This window comes from Solea senegalensis, linkage group LG16 (genome assembly GCF_019176455.1).
Source record: "Solea senegalensis isolate Sse05_10M linkage group LG16, IFAPA_SoseM_1, whole genome shotgun sequence".
NCBI classification, from domain to species: domain Eukaryota; kingdom Metazoa; phylum Chordata; class Actinopteri; order Pleuronectiformes; family Soleidae; genus Solea; species Solea senegalensis.
The window spans coordinates 4,801,263-4,818,523 of record NC_058036.1 but is presented as its reverse complement, the minus strand read 5'-3'; the positions used below and the strand labels follow the sequence as shown (position 1 = coordinate 4,818,523).

At 44.7% G+C, this 17,261-nt stretch overlaps 3 protein-coding genes across 3 annotated transcripts in view; 1 reads left to right on the top strand and 2 right to left on the bottom strand.

Annotated features, from left to right (window-relative positions):
- Window positions 1-209: 209 nt before the first annotated feature.
- LOC122782409 (homeobox protein six1b) lies at window positions 210-2,578 on the bottom strand. The gene is made up of 2 exons (XM_044046722.1): window positions 1,721-2,578; window positions 210-1,078 (listed from the first exon to the last, which is right to left on the bottom strand). The coding sequence occupies exons 1-2, from the start codon at window positions 2,278-2,280 to the stop codon at window positions 784-786; spliced, it is 855 nt and encodes a 284-aa protein (XP_043902657.1). The 5' UTR covers window positions 2,281-2,578; the 3' UTR covers window positions 210-783.
- Window positions 2,579-9,217: 6,639 nt separating this feature from the next.
- On the bottom strand, window positions 9,218-13,911 carry six4a (SIX homeobox 4a). The gene is made up of 3 exons (XM_044046815.1): window positions 13,061-13,911; window positions 10,837-11,522; window positions 9,218-9,933 (listed from the first exon to the last, which is right to left on the bottom strand). The coding sequence occupies exons 1-3, from the start codon at window positions 13,792-13,794 to the stop codon at window positions 9,326-9,328; spliced, it is 2,028 nt and encodes a 675-aa protein (XP_043902750.1). The 5' UTR covers window positions 13,795-13,911; the 3' UTR covers window positions 9,218-9,325.
- A 1-nt stretch (window position 13,912) lies between these two features.
- The window catches only part of mnat1 (MNAT1 component of CDK activating kinase), a 31,638-nt gene continuing 28,289 nt past the window's right edge, over window positions 13,913-17,261 (top strand). Inside the window, exons 1-2 of the mRNA XM_044046818.1 lie at window positions 13,913-14,094; window positions 16,236-16,326. Coding sequence (XP_043902753.1) covers window positions 16,238-16,326 — 89 coding nt within the window. The 5' untranslated portion in view covers window positions 13,913-14,094; window positions 16,236-16,237. The remainder of the gene's footprint in view (window positions 14,095-16,235; window positions 16,327-17,261) is intronic.

The window sequence follows — 17,261 nt, the reverse complement described above, 5'->3', positions numbered from 1 at the left end:
AGTCTCATAATATACGTGATTGAAATGTATCGCTGCGTTTAATTCAATTATTAGTTTCTTCATTTTTTAAAAAAACGCCATAAACATGCAGCCACAATAAGAAAATACAAATCTGCCATTTGAGGCCGTCGTCTATTTAACATTTAATAAATATGATAATAAATCTTTGCCTTTTTTTTTCCAAATACACAAATAACACAGAGACAAAATGTATTACTTTTGTTTTATTGGAAACTAATTAACCATGACTCTAATGAAAACGTTACCTCTTTAGTTTCCATCGCAGGAGTTTTCCTTCCTTTAATTCTTTTTTTTTAATTCTTCCTTATCTTAACAAAATATCATAAATTAAGCAAATGGGCAAGTCCAGTTAAGTGTTTCGTTGAGTTTCGACGTCGAGGAGGAAAAAAAAAAAAGAGGCGTTTGTGTGTGTGTGTGTGTGTGTGTGTGTGTGTGTGTGTGTGTGTGTGTGTGTGTGTGTGTAGGAGGTCACAAATCCTCCAGACAAGGGCGATATACAGGTTAAGCGCATATTAGGGATTTTTGTTCTAGAACCAAATTTAACGACAGACAAGTCAGTCTATATTATTATTATTATTATTATTATTATTATTATCATTATTATTATTATAAGGTAGGCTACAGTATAGTGTGATTTCATACATGGATTCAATCTGATACCAGTCTTTCTTTCGTTCTCTCCCCCACCCCTCGCACACCCAGCCCAGATTCTTTTTTTTGTTGTTGTTGTTGTTTTTGTAAAATAGAAACAATCTGGCAGCCTTAAGAGCCCAAATCCACAAGACTGGAGGTTAGGGGTCCCAACAAAGAGTCCTGCAGTTGGTGCGGGTGTCCGTGCATGCCGTGCACCGGCTGTGGGGGCCCCAGGCCGGACATGGGGTAAGCGGAGGCCCCGGGGTGGCTCATGTTACCCTGGAGCAAAAGCGCTGAGTTCTGGTCGGGGCTCTGCGGTGGAGAAAACTCGTCCTCCGAGCTGGACATGAGAGACTTTCCTCCGTCCAGCGGCGACAGCTGGTTCTGTTTGTTGCCGCCTGCGTTGTTGTTTTCACTGTTCTCTCTGGAAATGAAAACACGAGAGGGGAAATATTGTAAAATAAGAAAGAGACAATTGGGCCAACATACATGAGAGAAGATGCGGAAAACACACAACAGGCCTTGGCCTTGACCGAAACAGAAATAGTTAGTTTTTTGTGTGTTGTTGTGTATAAGACACAAACACACTGTGTCTCCACGTGTCATTTTAACATTTAACGTGAATCCCCAAAAAACGACACATTTTCTCCCAAACTGTCGCTTCACTGTTTTTTCTCTGAACTTTTTCTCTGATTTTTGATTTTTATAATTCAGCCGCAAACAGCTGCGACGCTTTCACCAGAAAGTGACATCATCACAGTTGTGATTTAAAACATTTACGTTTTAAAAAACATCAACAACAACAACAACAACACACTGCTGTGTTCAGATTCGGTCCCTGCGTTGTTGTCACTTCTGTGTCAATCTGCTCCATTCCTGCGCGTAAATGGCGCAGATTTCCAGTTAAAACTCCCTCCAGGTTTAACTGGATTTCGTTGCTGGAGAAATTGAGGTGCGAAATAAAAACATGTCAACATCCTTCTTTCTTTCTTTCTTTCTTTCTTTCTTTTTTTTTTTTTATACTGTGAACTAAAAGCAGCAGCGAGGCGGCGCCAGTCGAACGTACCTCTCCTTCGCCTCTGCGGCTCTGTCTCTCTGCCGTCTGTTTTTGAACCAGTTGCTGACCTGCGTCGTGGTCAGTCCTGTGGCCTCGGCCAGCTCTCTCTTTTCCCGCGGGGACGGGTAGGGGTTGTGCGTGTACCATTCTCTCAGGACTCCTCTGGACTTCTCCTTAAAGCAGTAGCTCGTCTCCTCGCCGTCCCATATCGTGCGGGGCAGCGGGAATTTCCTGCGCACCCGGTACTTCCCTACAGCTCCGAGCGGCCGACCGCGCAGCTTCTCCGCCTCCACGTAGTGCGCCTTCAGCCAGAGCTGCTGCAGCTTCGGGTGGTTGTGCGGAGAGAACTGGTGGCTCTCCAGGATCTTGTAGAGCTCCCTGAAGTTCCCCCGGTGGAAGGCCACCACAGCCTTGGCTTTTAGGACGCTCTCGTTCTTGTGGAGGTGATCGCAGGCGGGCAGAGACCACAGGAAGCGGCCGAGCCTCTCCAGGTTTCCTCCCTGCTGCAACACCTCACACACGCACGCCACTTGCTCCTGCGTAAACCCGAAGGACGGCAGTATAGACATGATGTCCGAGCTCACTCCTCCGCCCAAAACGTCGGTATCCACAATGAGAGCTGCCGTGTAGTCTTGTTATTATTACTTTTTGACGTAATTGCAATCCAGCGCAATCCTTATCCGCGCAGCGCAGGCCTATATCCTCTCCACTCCAGCCCCTGATGCGCGCAGCAGATTGGGATGTTGATTGTTGGGACAATTTGTTCCTGCTGGAGATATGTCAGGCTTAAAGGGAGCCTGTGCGTTTCGGTGATTGGCTCTCCGTCTTGCCCTGCACCCTGTACAGCAGAGCAGGACTGAGTTTGCAGCTCCGTTTCCTCCCCAGAGGCAGTGCGTCAGGGGCTGAAATAGGAGCGCCTCCACCTCCCGCCCCCACAGCCCCTCTCCTGCTCCAGCTGAGGGAGCAGAGCAGCACCTAAACACTAATCAATTATTACAGACCTCTTAAAAAGCCTTATTAACGTCTTCGGAATATACATCTTTTATCGTGATGCCCCATATATAGGCTCCCCCACGTGTGGGGGTTAAAAAACCGCACACTGCCTCGCCTTATACCTTATCAGTAATCACAGTCAGTGGAGGGTGAAGCCACAAGATTCGTGTTTGTGGAGGAAACTTTTGCCTCTTTCTTTCTTTTCTTTTTCCTTTTTTTTTTTTTTTTGTGGAACCTGAAAACTCCTCAGGACCAAACACACACACACACACACACACACACACACACGCAGTAAAACACTAATGACCAAAAAACAGAAAGTAACATCATAAATGTGTGTCAGTGGAGGTGTTTACTGTCACACACGCTGATTGTGGTCTCCACCCATGCGCCACCTCCTTAATTACATTCAGACTGTTTTCTTGCGTCCCCACCATCCATATATACATATAAAGTCTATATATATATATATATATATATATATAATTACCCGAAGCCGTTTACTTTATGAGGTGATATAATGTAAAAAAAAGGGACAGCAGTTTCTGTTTCGCGTCCTTTATGTGAGGAACCTGTGCTACAGTACCTGCCAAATGTGTTAAGGGCCAAAGACTACCAGTAGGAAACCAGCCACTTAAGTGTGTGTGTGCGTAAAATGTCACATCCAAACTCTCTCAAGGTCACAAATTCAGTATTTCCTATGAAAGACTTTGTTTTATTATTGTGTTTTTTTAAATAATTGATTGTGCCACAGATAAAAGTGTCCCCTCACTCTCTCGTGTTAGTGTGTGTGTGTGTGTGTGTGTGTTGCCTACATTTATATTTCAGGGATTAGACGGGCACCGCTGTGGCTCCAGGGTTTTCTGTGCAGTGAAACACTAAACCAATCCATTAGTAAATGAGTTCTCTGCGACACTGGCCCTGCGTGGCGCAGTTGTCGGTTCGGACCGTATAGATCACGTTTCTTCATCTGCAACAAAAGTCTGACACTCCAACTCGCTCTCGACGCGTCACATGAAAAATAAAGAAGACAAAGAAATGGAGCTCGAAAATGATATTAAACGTCGACTATTTGACGCTTTTAAGAAAGGTTAGATTAGTTTGCTGTAAAATAAAAAAAATAAAACCACTTTTTGTTTTTGTTTTTTTGTAGCCACCCCCAAATAACAAAACACAAACTATAATACTATTATAACAATTACATAGCAACATTAAATCATTTATATTATAAGTCTAAATAAATAAAATGTATTCACATGATTAATTAAGGCTTTGTTTATTTTACTAAAAATGTGTAAATCCAGTTGATTCTATACTGTAAATGGCGCTGAAATGTAAATGTGGCTGTGGACACTTTACATAATCTGAGATTACATGTAGATGTCATCAATCCATAGGCCCCTACACTTGGAACACACGCTTTAATTGAATCTAAATGTAATTGAATTGGAATTGAAATGTATTTTGGCGTTTCCTGGTGCAGGTTTCGGGGCTGTGAGTGTCAGCTGATGGACACTGTGAAGGCAGGGCCCTGCAGCCACATGCACACATGCACACATGCAGCTCCGGGTCTGTATTTGTGCGTAAAAACCTCAGTGCTTCAGTAAATGAGCTGTCTGATGAGCGGCTCTCGGGTTTCTCTAATATCTCTACCACATTGCGCCGCGCCTCCTCCTTTAACCCGAGCAGCCCGGGGGGCGAGATTATTTCAAGATGTGGACTCTCAGCCTCTGCCACGGCCAGAGCTGCTGCGGCTCCTCTTGTACTCCATGACAAGTAGTGCAAGGTAAAGCTATGACTCCTTACTCCTGTCTGTTTTTTTTTGTTTTTGTTTTTTTAAAATCATCATCACTAAACAGACTCCTACCCCCACCCCTCCCTCATCCAATATCATCATTAAAACCTGTAGCTCCTCCTGCATGTTCCAGATTATACTCACACACTCATTGAAATCTATTTCTATTCAAACTGGTTTAATGGGAGTCAGCAACTCACACATTGTGACACTCACATCAAAAAAAACAACTATATTAAAATGTAAGAGTGACTCCAGTGAGACTGACGGAAACACCAGAAGACACTTCATAAAAATGTCATCATCAAAAAAAACAAGACTGTTTTCTATCGAGGGTTTTATTACTATTATTTTATTTTTTTTAAAAAGGAAAAAAAAAGGAAAATATGGAAAGTGAAACGAGCGCTGGCTCACTGAGCAGATGGTTTTCACTCTGTCTCAAAAAATCCAAAAGTGCTATTTCAGCTGTATCGACTGGAACAAAGCCGATAGTGTCTAAATCAAGCGAGAAAAAAGAGTCTCCAAGGCGGGTTTATTTCCTCCTCTGAGCTGTTATTTTTCGTTCGGTGACCTTGGTGACATTGAAAGAAAAGTTGGAGAAGTCAAAAAAAACAAAAAAACAGGCATTTAAATGAGAAAAAGTAAAACACACCATATTGCAAGTGCTCTTTAATTTACCTTCACGTGCATAATTCATCCAATCAATACCTCGTCATCGCGTGTCTCTCTATAATGAAGTGTTTTACTGTGTGAAAAAAAACACACACACAGTGGTGGGAACAAGAAAAAGAAAAAAGCTGCTCCTTCTTCTCAAAACAAAACACAACTGTTGACATGAGTGAGTTAAATGAAATTGGAGCCGCAATTATCAGCTTAACAGAGTTTCCTGTCATGTTGGAAAATTAGACCTGGTACAAGTGCGCTGGGGTTACCCTCCATCCATCCATCCCACCCCCCCAATCACAATCATTACGCATTTCCTCAGAGGACCTGCTCCACAAATATGCAATTACGGCCTCGGCTTTTACAGTCGGGAAAACTCACATTTATACAGGGTTAGGGAAATTGTTATTATCAGAATTATGCTCATCATTAAGCTGCACACACAGGTGTGTGTGTGTGTAAATAAACAATTTACAGACAGACAACAACACAAACAGGGTGGTGATGCTCAGGCACACCGTGTGAGCCCGCTGGCCGACTGGAGGGGGCGCCATCGCAGTGTGATCCCGCACGTCCGAACGTGTCCTCCTGATGGGATCAGTTGTTATTTTTGCACATAAAGTTTTTGCAGTAAAGCAGCAGGTGTGTGTGTGTGTGTGTGTGTGTGTGTGTTCATATCAGGCCTCCTCCTCCTCCTCTGCTCTGGTTACAAAGTGCTGTTTTTTTCCCTCTCTGGGAAATACTGTGGCGTAACAATGATGCTGCTTCACAGCTGCTGCCACTGTGTGAGTGTGTTTGTGTGTCCATCACACTTTAAAAAAAAAGAAAGAAAAAAAGACCCATGTTTTTCTGTCCTTGAAGACCATGGACACAGTGATGAGTGGCGCGTCTTCCCAGTGGTGGGACATGTGCACATGCCTCTGTCCTTTGCCAGGCAACACATGAGGACACGACAAAAGCCCGACCAAGGAATGAAGATGTTTATTTCCTCGTAGTTGACAAACACCGTGTCTATTTTTCCACCGCCTGGTTTTGTGCCAGAGGAGACACGAGGAAGGAGTTGGGTCAGCAGTGGTGGGTCTGCAGGAGCAGCCTGGCACCCACTGACCCCTGCCCTCTCATTAGTGGGACGTGGAGCAGTGGAGTGCCGTTCTCCCCAGGTCATGTTACATATGGCTTGCAGTCTGCTCCGCAGCATTAAATGTCAGCTTTGAAAGCATCTGAAAGATCAGAGGTCAGTGTTTTTAATAAGGCCAGAGTTGTGGGGGAGTGTCCTCTTTTTTTTTTAATGCACACCCAAGTCTGTTTGACATAGTGAGGGAAAAAGAACTTTAAAATATAAGAATTCAACCGAGTCCCCCGTGATATTAAATATCCCTTATGAGGCGACAATTGTGCTCCTTTCTTGTCTAATTTATGGACACAATACTGAGGTGGAATTTTCTGTGGCCCCCTCCCCGTGAGACCCACGGGCCATGGGCTCCTGCTGCGAATGGGATATTGTTCTGGGCTCCAACAAAGCTGTTTTCACCCTCTTCAATATTACAGGAGGAGTTACCTGATACCTAACAATCAGCTAATCCACTGCCCATGGCGACGAGGTCACCTGTGCACAGGTAACTCAATCCACGGTTGCCTGCCTCTCCCTCTATTTCCCGCTAGTCTCTCCCATATTTTTTTTCTCCTTCTCCCCCCCCCCTCTCCCTGTGCCTCTACAGTGAGCACAGACAAACAGCCTCTGTTTATTTAGGTCATCAGTTAGATCACATACATCTCCTCCAGCCCCAGGATCTGCTGACAGGACACGACTCCTATAATCTACCACAGACATGTAAGTGAATAAAAGAAAAGAAATCCCCACACCACTCCCGTTCATCCACTTGTCAAACTTCCGTCTTATCTCTCTCGCGCTCTGTGCTCGATTGGTCGAGTGCCTGCTGTCTTGGGCGGAAATTCATGAATTCACAGAGAATCCGTTAAACCGCGAGAGGCGTTCAGGCTCTTTTCTTGGATGGAGGCCTGGTGTCTGTGAGTGACAGCGTTTCTTATTTATTCCTCACATGTTAAAGAAGGAAGGGAGGTCTTCATCCTTCACTCAGGGAGAAAGGGCCAACCACCACCACCACCACCACCACCACCACCACCCCCCACTCCCACCCAAAAAGAGCTTTACCTCTGGAAATCTCGTTGCTGTTTATTTGAATTACAAGGGCCGAGATGAGAAAAGGAGGCCTAATGAACTCCAGGTTGTTGGGCATGTGCAAACGATCACTGAAGGTTTTGTTGGGCATGTGCAAACGATCACTGAAGGTTTTCCAGAGAGCAGCACCAGGTTTGCAGGATTACTGCATGTACCCCCACACACACACACACACACACACACACACACACACACACACACACACAACAATCTACATCATGCATATTCTTCCTCTTCTCAATGTCACATCCCTAATATTGTGAGATTCATTTTAATTGCGAGACAGAATAATATACATATATATATATATATATATATAAGAAAAGGGCGTCTGTTTTTATGTTTTTATAAATATAAACTTTTATTGTAGTATGGAGATTTAGAAAAATACATTCACATAAATCCAGATAACAAACATATTCAAACTAAGATAAAAAAACAAACAAACAAACAAACAGAACAAAAGAAACAAAATGACCCCACTATTTGCCCATGACTTCCATTTTTGGTATATTACATTAAAGCACTGAGGAAACCCAGTCCTCAAAGGTGTCAGAACATGTGATGTGCATCTTGTGACTTTGACTGCAGCGTTGAAATGTGCTATGACGGTCGCGTACGACCGCGAGGAACCCCGGGATCCTGTCGTGAAAAGCACTGGACACACTTGACCAACGGGCTCTTACATTCTCTCTGGTCTTCCCTCGACCTCTGACGCACGCCCACCTGTGACCTACAGCTGAGCTTACGCGTTCACTATTATTTACAAAATAAAAGTCAAAGGCACTAATGTCCCAAATGTTATGACGCCATGCAAAGAGGAATTATCACAATCCCCCTCTGGTTTAAAAGTAGGACGATAAAAAAACAACAACCACATGTTTGTCCTCTTCTTAATGCTGTACCTTTGTTCGCTGTACCTTTTCAAAGCACACACCTGTAGATATTTGCATCGGGCTCCATAGAAAAATACGATTCACGAGCGCCGACGTTTCCGACGGACGCGTCAAAGTGAAACACGACAAGCTCTAGGGTCGTCACATGTACAGATATGACATTACGACGAGTTGCATCACTATAAGCGACGGACGACGCGTGGACTCGGTGAAAACCGGTTTGGGGGCGATGCTTGAACCACGTGCATTTGCTGTCGCTCCCGCGTCTCGACAAACCCTTCGACGTGAAGGCCGCTGGGAAACGTTGCATTGTCGTCACAGTAGTGCAAATGCCGGAACAGACCAATGCCATTGTGTAGTTTAAGTAGCGGAAAAGGCACATTCGTCTTCAATCGAGTCCCCACACTCGACAACACTCCCCCCGTTCACGAAATCGGTCAATTGAGAGGCAATTTGAAGGACTTACTGAAGGACACTTCCCCCTAAATCAGCAGCTTTTCAACCTTTAATTTATTTATCTGTGTGTGTTGTCCTTCAGTAAAGTCTCTCTACATCTAACTGATCATTTTCACCAAGGCTCTCTCTCTCTCCCTCCCTCCCCTCCCCTCCCCTCCCGCCCCCCAACTGAATGACCTTTTTGGTTCGAGCCAGATGACGCATTTGGTTTGGAGGAACATCCTGGTCACATGACCCGAGACATTCCAGCACCTGTTCCTGCGGATCAAATCCACTCAACAGGAAGTAGCAGGTGTTGTCTATAAAAATGCACATTAAAACGTGGCGCAGTCACTCACAGCGACTTCTTCGGTCCGCGAAGTGTTTCTTCTGGATAACAAGGCTTTAAAAACGTGTTTTTTTCTCAATTTCATGATGAATTGATAATGCCCGCCCACGGGGCTCCCCCTCTGACTAGAGTGCATCGTAAGAGTCAAATAAACACAAATAATTTAACATTTAAAGGAAATGAAAAAATAATAATAAAAAAAAAAACCCAACAACACACGCTCACACGAGGGTAAAAAGATTCACCATGTCACTGCTGGGGAGGACACAAGTTCTTCTTGAGGTCACAGGTCAGCCATGTCCTCGTCCATTTGCACTGTCTGTAGTTTGGCTAGCTCCTTGCCTTCCACAGCCTCCATCTCCCCACACATCGCCCGCACCATCTCATTCATGCTGCCTGAGCCGGAGCCGTCAACTTTGTTGTCTGAAAGGTTCATGAAGTTGCTGTTCATGCCGGGGCCCATCAGGTGCGAGGGCCCTCGGACCTCGTGGCCCCCGAGGTACTCCGCGGGCTGGAGGTGGTGGCTTCTTGCGTCCGTCTGGGCCATCAGCGGCGTGCTGATGGTGAGGGTGGTGTAGACCTCCGGCTCGGGGCTAGACGCGGCGACAGCGGAGACCTCCGTGGTCGAGGTTGGACCTCGGCTGGACGGAGCCTCTTCAGAGTTAGGAGTGGTGTAGCTGAGCTGACCATTGGGGTCCAAGTGAAGGCCGTGGTGATAGGAGGAGTAGACGCCTCCCTCCAGCGGCTCCTTCTTGATGGACGGCTGGCCGGCGTTGCTCAAGCTGTAGAGGACGGTGCTGTGGTGCAGAGACGTCATGGTCAGCTTGTCCTGCTGCTGGAAGGAGTCGTCGCTGGAGGAACTCACGGCGACGTTGTCCAGAGGTAAAGGACCTGCGGAAACGCGACGACAGAACAAAATATACATTAGCCGAAGAATGGCTGGGTCCTCCTCTAAAGTCCTGACTGCTGCTTGATGTTTTATTAAGAACAGGCCAGTTGTGTGACCCCGCGGTGCCCAAGAGAGTGTATGCACAGGCCTGCCAGAGCCAAACAGCAAGCTGCAGTTTGCTGTTTGTCCGTATAATTCATCCTGCTGTAGATTCCCTGCACTCTGTCAACATAAGTGCTGTAATGGCTTATTCGTGCGTTGCGTTCGTGCGCTCCGCGGCCTCTGATTGTCTGAAACATATTTTCCCACCTCCCTGCTCTGCACATGCAGAGTGCAGTGATGGTGAGTGATGGTGACTTCAGAACTTGTTTTTATTCATCTCGGGGGCTTTCAGAGGACCACCTCTTAAAGTATGTGTGTGTGTGTGTGTGTGTGTGTGTGTGGGGGCCCTTCCCCGTTTCTTCTGGTCTGTGTTATGTATAGCATCAGCCCTTTGGGCTACAGCCCAAACACAGACAAGCCAAGAATAAAGCAGTTTGGATTCATTTAGAGGACGTAGTAGAGATCTGTTGACAAACCACCGGGAAGTGCAGGCAGTGATGCACTGGATTGGTGCTAAAAACACAACAAGCTGAGAGATGTAAAGATATCTATAAACAAGACTCAGATGGTTTGTTTGAACGTTGGTGATCCTTACCGTGGCTTCTCATTTTTTGCCTTTTCTTGGTCTCACAGGTCGCATTCATGTCAAAAGATTACTTTAAGCTTGGCATTAGTCACTGTGCACTGGGTCAATAATACTGTTATAGATTACAATGTCATTGTTGCCCATCTGTACCTCATCAAGCAAACAAAAGTCCTCATGTGCCGAGTCGTGTTTCAGATGCGGCACGTCTTGTACCCACCTTGTTGTGAGATGGTCGAGGCAGATGACGCAGAGAGCTGCAAGGTTGGCAGACCGACATCGCTGTTGAGTAACGAGCCGCTGTCGCTGTCCGACACTCCACTGGGGACGTGGACCAGACTGTAGCCACCCAGCTGCAGCGCGCCTGACGGCGAGCTGAACGCCAGCACGGAGGAGCCTCCGTTCTGGGCAGCCATGGAGGAGTGAGTCCCCTCCAGCTTCACCTCCGCTCCATTCACACAGCCGGAGTAGGAGGTGTACTGCAGGCCGGAGTCCTCAGGAGAACTACCCAGTCCCTTCTCCTGCATCTGCATGTCCACCCCAGTGCCCCCCAGCAAAACCCCTCCAGACGACCTCAGGGGGTTGAAGGCCAAGGGCTGGATGCCCAAATTGAGCCCGTTGAACAGGATGTTCCCAGGCGTGTGGAGGTAAGACGAGCCACCGTTGTGAAACATGGTGGAGGAGGTGTTGCTTGTCACTAGACTTCCGTTGTAGAGGCCGCCGCTGTTGGATCCAGGGGGCATCTTGATGTCCCCAATCTGTTGGATGACCACCCCACTGTCCAGAGGCCCAGTTTGAATCCCATGGGGCATTAACCCATCCGAGGAGTTCGAGAGGGGCCGTGGTGACAGCTCCTCCTGGCCTTTACTAGACTCATCCTCTGTGCTGTGGTTTCCATCTGATTCACTGGGGAAAAGAGGCAGAACATTACAGATAAAGTGTTACGATAATTTGACCTTAAGCCATCATGGAATAGCATTGAAATGTGTTTCTTGACGAAAAATAAAACAGAGCTTTGTTTTTCACTTTCCTTGGGAGTTGCCATTTAAAAAGAACAATCCACATGGTGAAAGAGAATAAACGAGTATAACGCTGTTTATTTTCTTTCCACCCACATGTCATCTATAAACCCACCCAGGGCAGACATTTGTTGCTGTGTTTTTACACAACTTTGACGAGCATGCTGTGTTTGTGAATGTGAAAAGCCCTCTCTAACCTCATGGAGAGCCTGCACTGACAACAACCAATCCGGGCTCGACCGACCAACACCAACATCCGTGCAACCATTTGGCACAGTAAACTCTGGCGTGACAAAATGTCAGTGCTTGGCAGTGGCGCAGGACAAATGGCTGAAGGGATCAATCACTCTATTCTTGTAAATGTGAAATTAAAATGCCTGGAAGACAGTCTTTAACAACCAAATGGACACAGCCTATTATATTTTGTTTACTAAGGTCCCTTTAAAAAGACTGATTAAAACAGCTGCAAGGACACCCCAGGCCCCAGCAGGCACACTCACACGTCCAACCCCCCCAACACACACACACACACACACACACTCACACCTCCAAGGAGAAAAGACATAAAGCAAGACATTAGAACTGCAAGTGAGACGATTGAGTTTGTTCAAAAATATCCACAGGTTTTAAATAACACTTTCAGGAGAACTGTAAGATATTTGACTGTGTGTGTGTGTGTGTGTGTGTGTGTGTGAGACAGAGAGAGAGAGACAGAGAGAGAGAGAGTCAGAGGGGTCACCTCCACCAGGTGCGTCAGCTTTGTTCATACAGAGGGAAACATAAAAGGAGGTAATTCAGTGTGTTTAGTGTTTGTATGGAAGATTGTGGAGTAAAAACGCACGATCTGTTGTAGACTATGTCTGGGATCCTCTCTGTTCTGGCACAGAGAAAAACAAATGTGATGATGAAAGATATTTTATTTTATAGTGTGCGTAGGCATTAATATAAGGAATTAAAAATAACTTGTGTGTGTTGTTTCCAGTTCCACTTGTATGTGTGTGATTGTGCATTGGTCGCTTATAGTTTCCATGCCCCATAGCACCAACACACTTGAAACCGGATCTGAAAGGCAACAGCTTCATATTTCAAAACATTAAAAGCGTGCTCCTGCCCGTTTTTTTTTTTTGCTTCTTAATTATTATGAATAATCATATATTTTCCCATTGTCCTGTCCTGTAAGTGGCTGCGCGTACAGATTATACAATCCTCGGAGCACTGCAAGTCACTGACTTTGGCGTGAGTGGGTATGTAACCTACTGTGGATTGTCCCTCCACTCAACAACAAAATGCCTTCAAATAGTTCGTTAAAATAAGTCTCGGTGCATTTTAACGCGCCGCTTACGCACGGCGCACTCAGAGGAAGGTGCAAATAATTTGACCCATATTGAGAGTGTGATTGAACGGCTGCTCCTTCAGTGGCCTCACCTTTTTGATTGTGCCTCGGAAGGGTTTCTGTCTCTCTGTCTCCTGTTTTTGAACCAGTTGCTGACCTGGGTCAAGGAGAGTCCTGTAATCTTGGCGAGGTTTCTTTTCTCGGCAGGAGATGGGTACCTATTCTGATTATACAGATCCTTCAGCGCGTTCCGAGACCTCTCCTTGAAACAATACACAGTCTCCTCGCCGTCCCAGATAGTCCTGGGGAGAGGGTATTTTCTCCGGATCCGGTATTTGTCCACGGCGCCCAGTGGTCTCCCCCGCGCCTTCTCCGCCTCAGTGTATCGGGCCTTGTACCACAGATCCTGCAGAAAGGTGTGGTTGGACGGACTGAAGCTGTGGTTCTCCAGTATACTGTACAGCTCCTGGTACCGCGCCTGGTGGAAAGCGACCAGGGCTTGGGCTTTCAGGATGCTTTCGTTGCCGCGCAGCAGGTCACTCTGTGGCAGGGACCACAGGAACCTGGCCAGCCGGTCCACATTGCCTCCCTGCTGCAAAGCCTCGCAGACGCACGCCACTTGCTCCGGGGAGAAAGCCAGAGAGGAAGCGGCGCTCACCAACAGCTCCGTGCGCACCGCGTCCGCGCTGGGAGTCGCGCGCTCCATGGACAACTCCGCCGCGTCCAGCGCCACAAACTTGATGCACTCGCGCTCATCCAGCTCCTTCACATTTTCCCTCTTGATGTCATTTGCTGCTGTGACTTCTCCGGCAGAAGAAGAAGACATTTTTTTGTTCAAGCCTTCCCTGGTAAAGTCACTCCTCCCAGCTTGATCGGATTACCTCCTCGCCATGCGAGTGCGATCGGATATCTGACAGCAGCTGTAAGTAGATACCTCTCTCCCCTTTTCCTTCCAACGTGACTTTTACTCTGCGGGGACTGGGGCTGGAAGGAGACACACTGGGGTCTATCTGCAGGAGAGCCACGCCATTGGCCCGCCGGTGGACCCACAAGGGAGGAGCAAGCCGATTCAGACATGAGTGTTTGAAGTGACTTCCAGTATATTCCCGTACCTCACCTGTGCAAGGTGAGTGTTTTTTGGGATCGTGGGAACGGGATATCCTTGATCCTTGTTGTCTCTATATGGCAGGAGCCGCCTTTTCTGTATGTACAGAGTCAACGTACCACACCACCACCACCACCACCACCACAACCCAAATTCAAGGGGAAAATGTTGAGGAATTTAAATATTCCTTATTATCTAAATCTAAAAAAATATTTGGACTCACAATATTCATCAGACCTTAGAGTGGGACTGTATACTAGTCATACACAAATGCATTATGACCACAATAAACACTGTCTGGTCAACTCCCCCCTCCATAAACATGGAATAATAATGAGGAAAAGCTGTTCCCTGCGAATGCACATTTTCATTTTCAGACTGTCTAATAAGTGTATGTGTGGTGTGATATACTTCTGTCTCTCTCGGAGCTGGAAAAGCAGCTCCAAATATGACTTTCACCACTCACTCGTGACCACAAAGCCCAACCATCTGTTTAACATTAATAATAATGATGTTTTCAAATGTCACTCCACACAGCCCACGAAAGTGTGTGTTTGTGATGCAGGTTATATGGAGTCTGACTTTGCCTTTACGATTATTAATGTTGTTATTAAATCAATAGGCCTATAGAACACACATGCTTGGGCTTTTAGTATAGGCTCACACTGGATCACATTTGCTGGGTTGTAGAGTGTTTCTTATAAATAGATAGATCATAGAAAATAAACTACATTTAAAGTTAGTTTTTACTTTTTTGTTTTTTACTATAAAAGTCATTTCTTGATCATGTTAGATATCGACGACAGCTATCCATCATCGATTATTATCTTACAGTATAGCTACATGTATACTTTCAAATGTCAATTTTAATTATTATTTTGCTCAGAGTTCCATTTGATCAATGTTTTCCAAATGACTTTGTTTATTTTTGAGCTACTCACTTTGTTATTCACATTTTAATGATGTATAATCATTTGTAAACAAAACATAGTTATGGCCAAAATTGTAATGCCCGTTGTTTTTTTGTTTTTTGTTTTTAAAATATTGAGCTCATGATCATCCATGTCTAGTTATTATTCATTGGGTAAAAGGGTCACATATTTGAAGTAGTTGTGCTATATTCTGTATATTCTTCAATTCAGGGGGCGGGGCTAAACCTTTGAACTTTGGGATTTAGCTCTGCATTCGATCATGTAAGGAGTCATCATCATGAATGGGGTTATTATACACAGAGGAGACACTGAACAACCATTTTATACAAGCAGCTTATGCACTCTGTGACTCTTCCAGGGTATATATGTATATCTATACTGTAGGGTTGTGTTTGTACTGCCGTTTGACAACCGTTGCTGTCTCGCAGTGTTGTAAAGTACAAACTTTGTTACTGTACTTCAGTAAAAAATTCACATATCTGTACTTTACTTTGTTTTTTTGTATTTCTAGCAACTTTTACTTCATTACATTTCCTTTAACTATCTTACTTACTCGTTTCTATCAAATAAAATCAGAAGAAGAAGAGTTGGTAATGGTCTGTATTTATATAGATATTTTCCAGTCTTGATGATCTGTCATGCCCATTCACATGCTGCAACATGGGGTTAAGTGTCTGGCTCAAGGACACATATAGACTATCAGGGCCAGAAATTGAACACACAGCCTTTCAGTTGAAAGACAACTCACCTTACCTCTGAGCTACCATGGCTCATTCATAACTCACTTTTTTAATATTTTACTTCTAAAACCTAAGAACATTTTATATCAGAATATGATTATGTAAAATGACTTTATAAAGTAAATGTAAGATAAGATAAGATAGTCCTTTATTTGTCCCGCAGTGGGGAAAATTGCATATTTGCAAATGTCATATACTTTAAGACTTTTACTTAGTAATATTGTAAAAAAAAAGTGACTTCAACTTCTACCAAAGTCATATTCTAAGATACTTTTACATTTTACATTTTTTACATTTTACTCAAGTATCACCTTTTAGGAACTTTATACAAGACTTCTGTCCAAGGGGGAACACTGCTTATTTGGCGCAGCAGTTTCCTCTCGGACCTAATTGTTTGTAACGCAGCCGTTTTCTTTGACAGCAGAGCTGCTGCTGCTGCTGCTGCCTCTTGTTGTTGTTGAAGATTCTCTCCGGTGTTTCTCTCTGTCAGTCATGGACGACCAAGGCTGCCCGAGATGCAAAACAACCAAGTACAGGAATCCGTCGCTGAAGCTGATGGTGAACGTGTGCGGCCACACGCTGTGAGTACTATTTACACCTGACAGCTACTCAAGCTAATGTAGCATCGTGTAACGATTGTCTTCATTCTGTGCAAAAAAATACACCCACTATCACACGACACACACCAAGCACGCGGTTAAGTGGCATTTCAAAAGTATCCATGTCCCTTTTAAAGTTTGTAATTTTATCTCAAGTCGTGCGTCCAACATGTTTGTGCCACTTCTTTAGCCTTTAGCTACTAACGGCTTGTTAGCTCCTCATTGTGATGTTTTTTTGGCACATTATGCGGAAAAAAGCAACAAATTAACAAATTGTGCTGGGAAGTACATACGCCGATGAAGGCTGAATGAGGATACCTGCTCTAAATAAAATAACAATGGTCAACAACACTCATAATAACAATAAACAGCAACGTTTAAGATGTTATTCAACGTAATTACATAAAGATTCAATCAGGGCCATAGGTCTTTGTTCATTCGAGACCCTTTCAGATGTTAAATCAACGTAATGTAGACAATATCTACCAGATATCACTATTAGTAATGTGGAGAGTTTATTCCAAAGAGATTCCCCTCTGTATTTCAACATGTCCTTATCAAGAAAGGTCTGACAATATGGGACATGAATATCATCACTGTCTTGTATTATATGAGAGAAAGACCAATGAAAACTGAAATTCTGGGAAGCAGTGGACACATCTTGAGTTAAACAAACACATCTCTATATGAACACATTTAAAATGTGCACATTAAAAATGGCTGAACTTGATCTCTAAGCTAATAATTCTCAGAAATGTACGGTACACAAAAGAAGGATTGATTAGACTGTAATAAGAAGATAAAGTAGCGATGATTTAAATGGGCACATTGGTGTTAAATTGATCACATAAATTTGCCTTCAGGAAGATGATGCAGCTCTAACAGGCGTTGACGCTGTTGAATTGTGTGTTTATTCT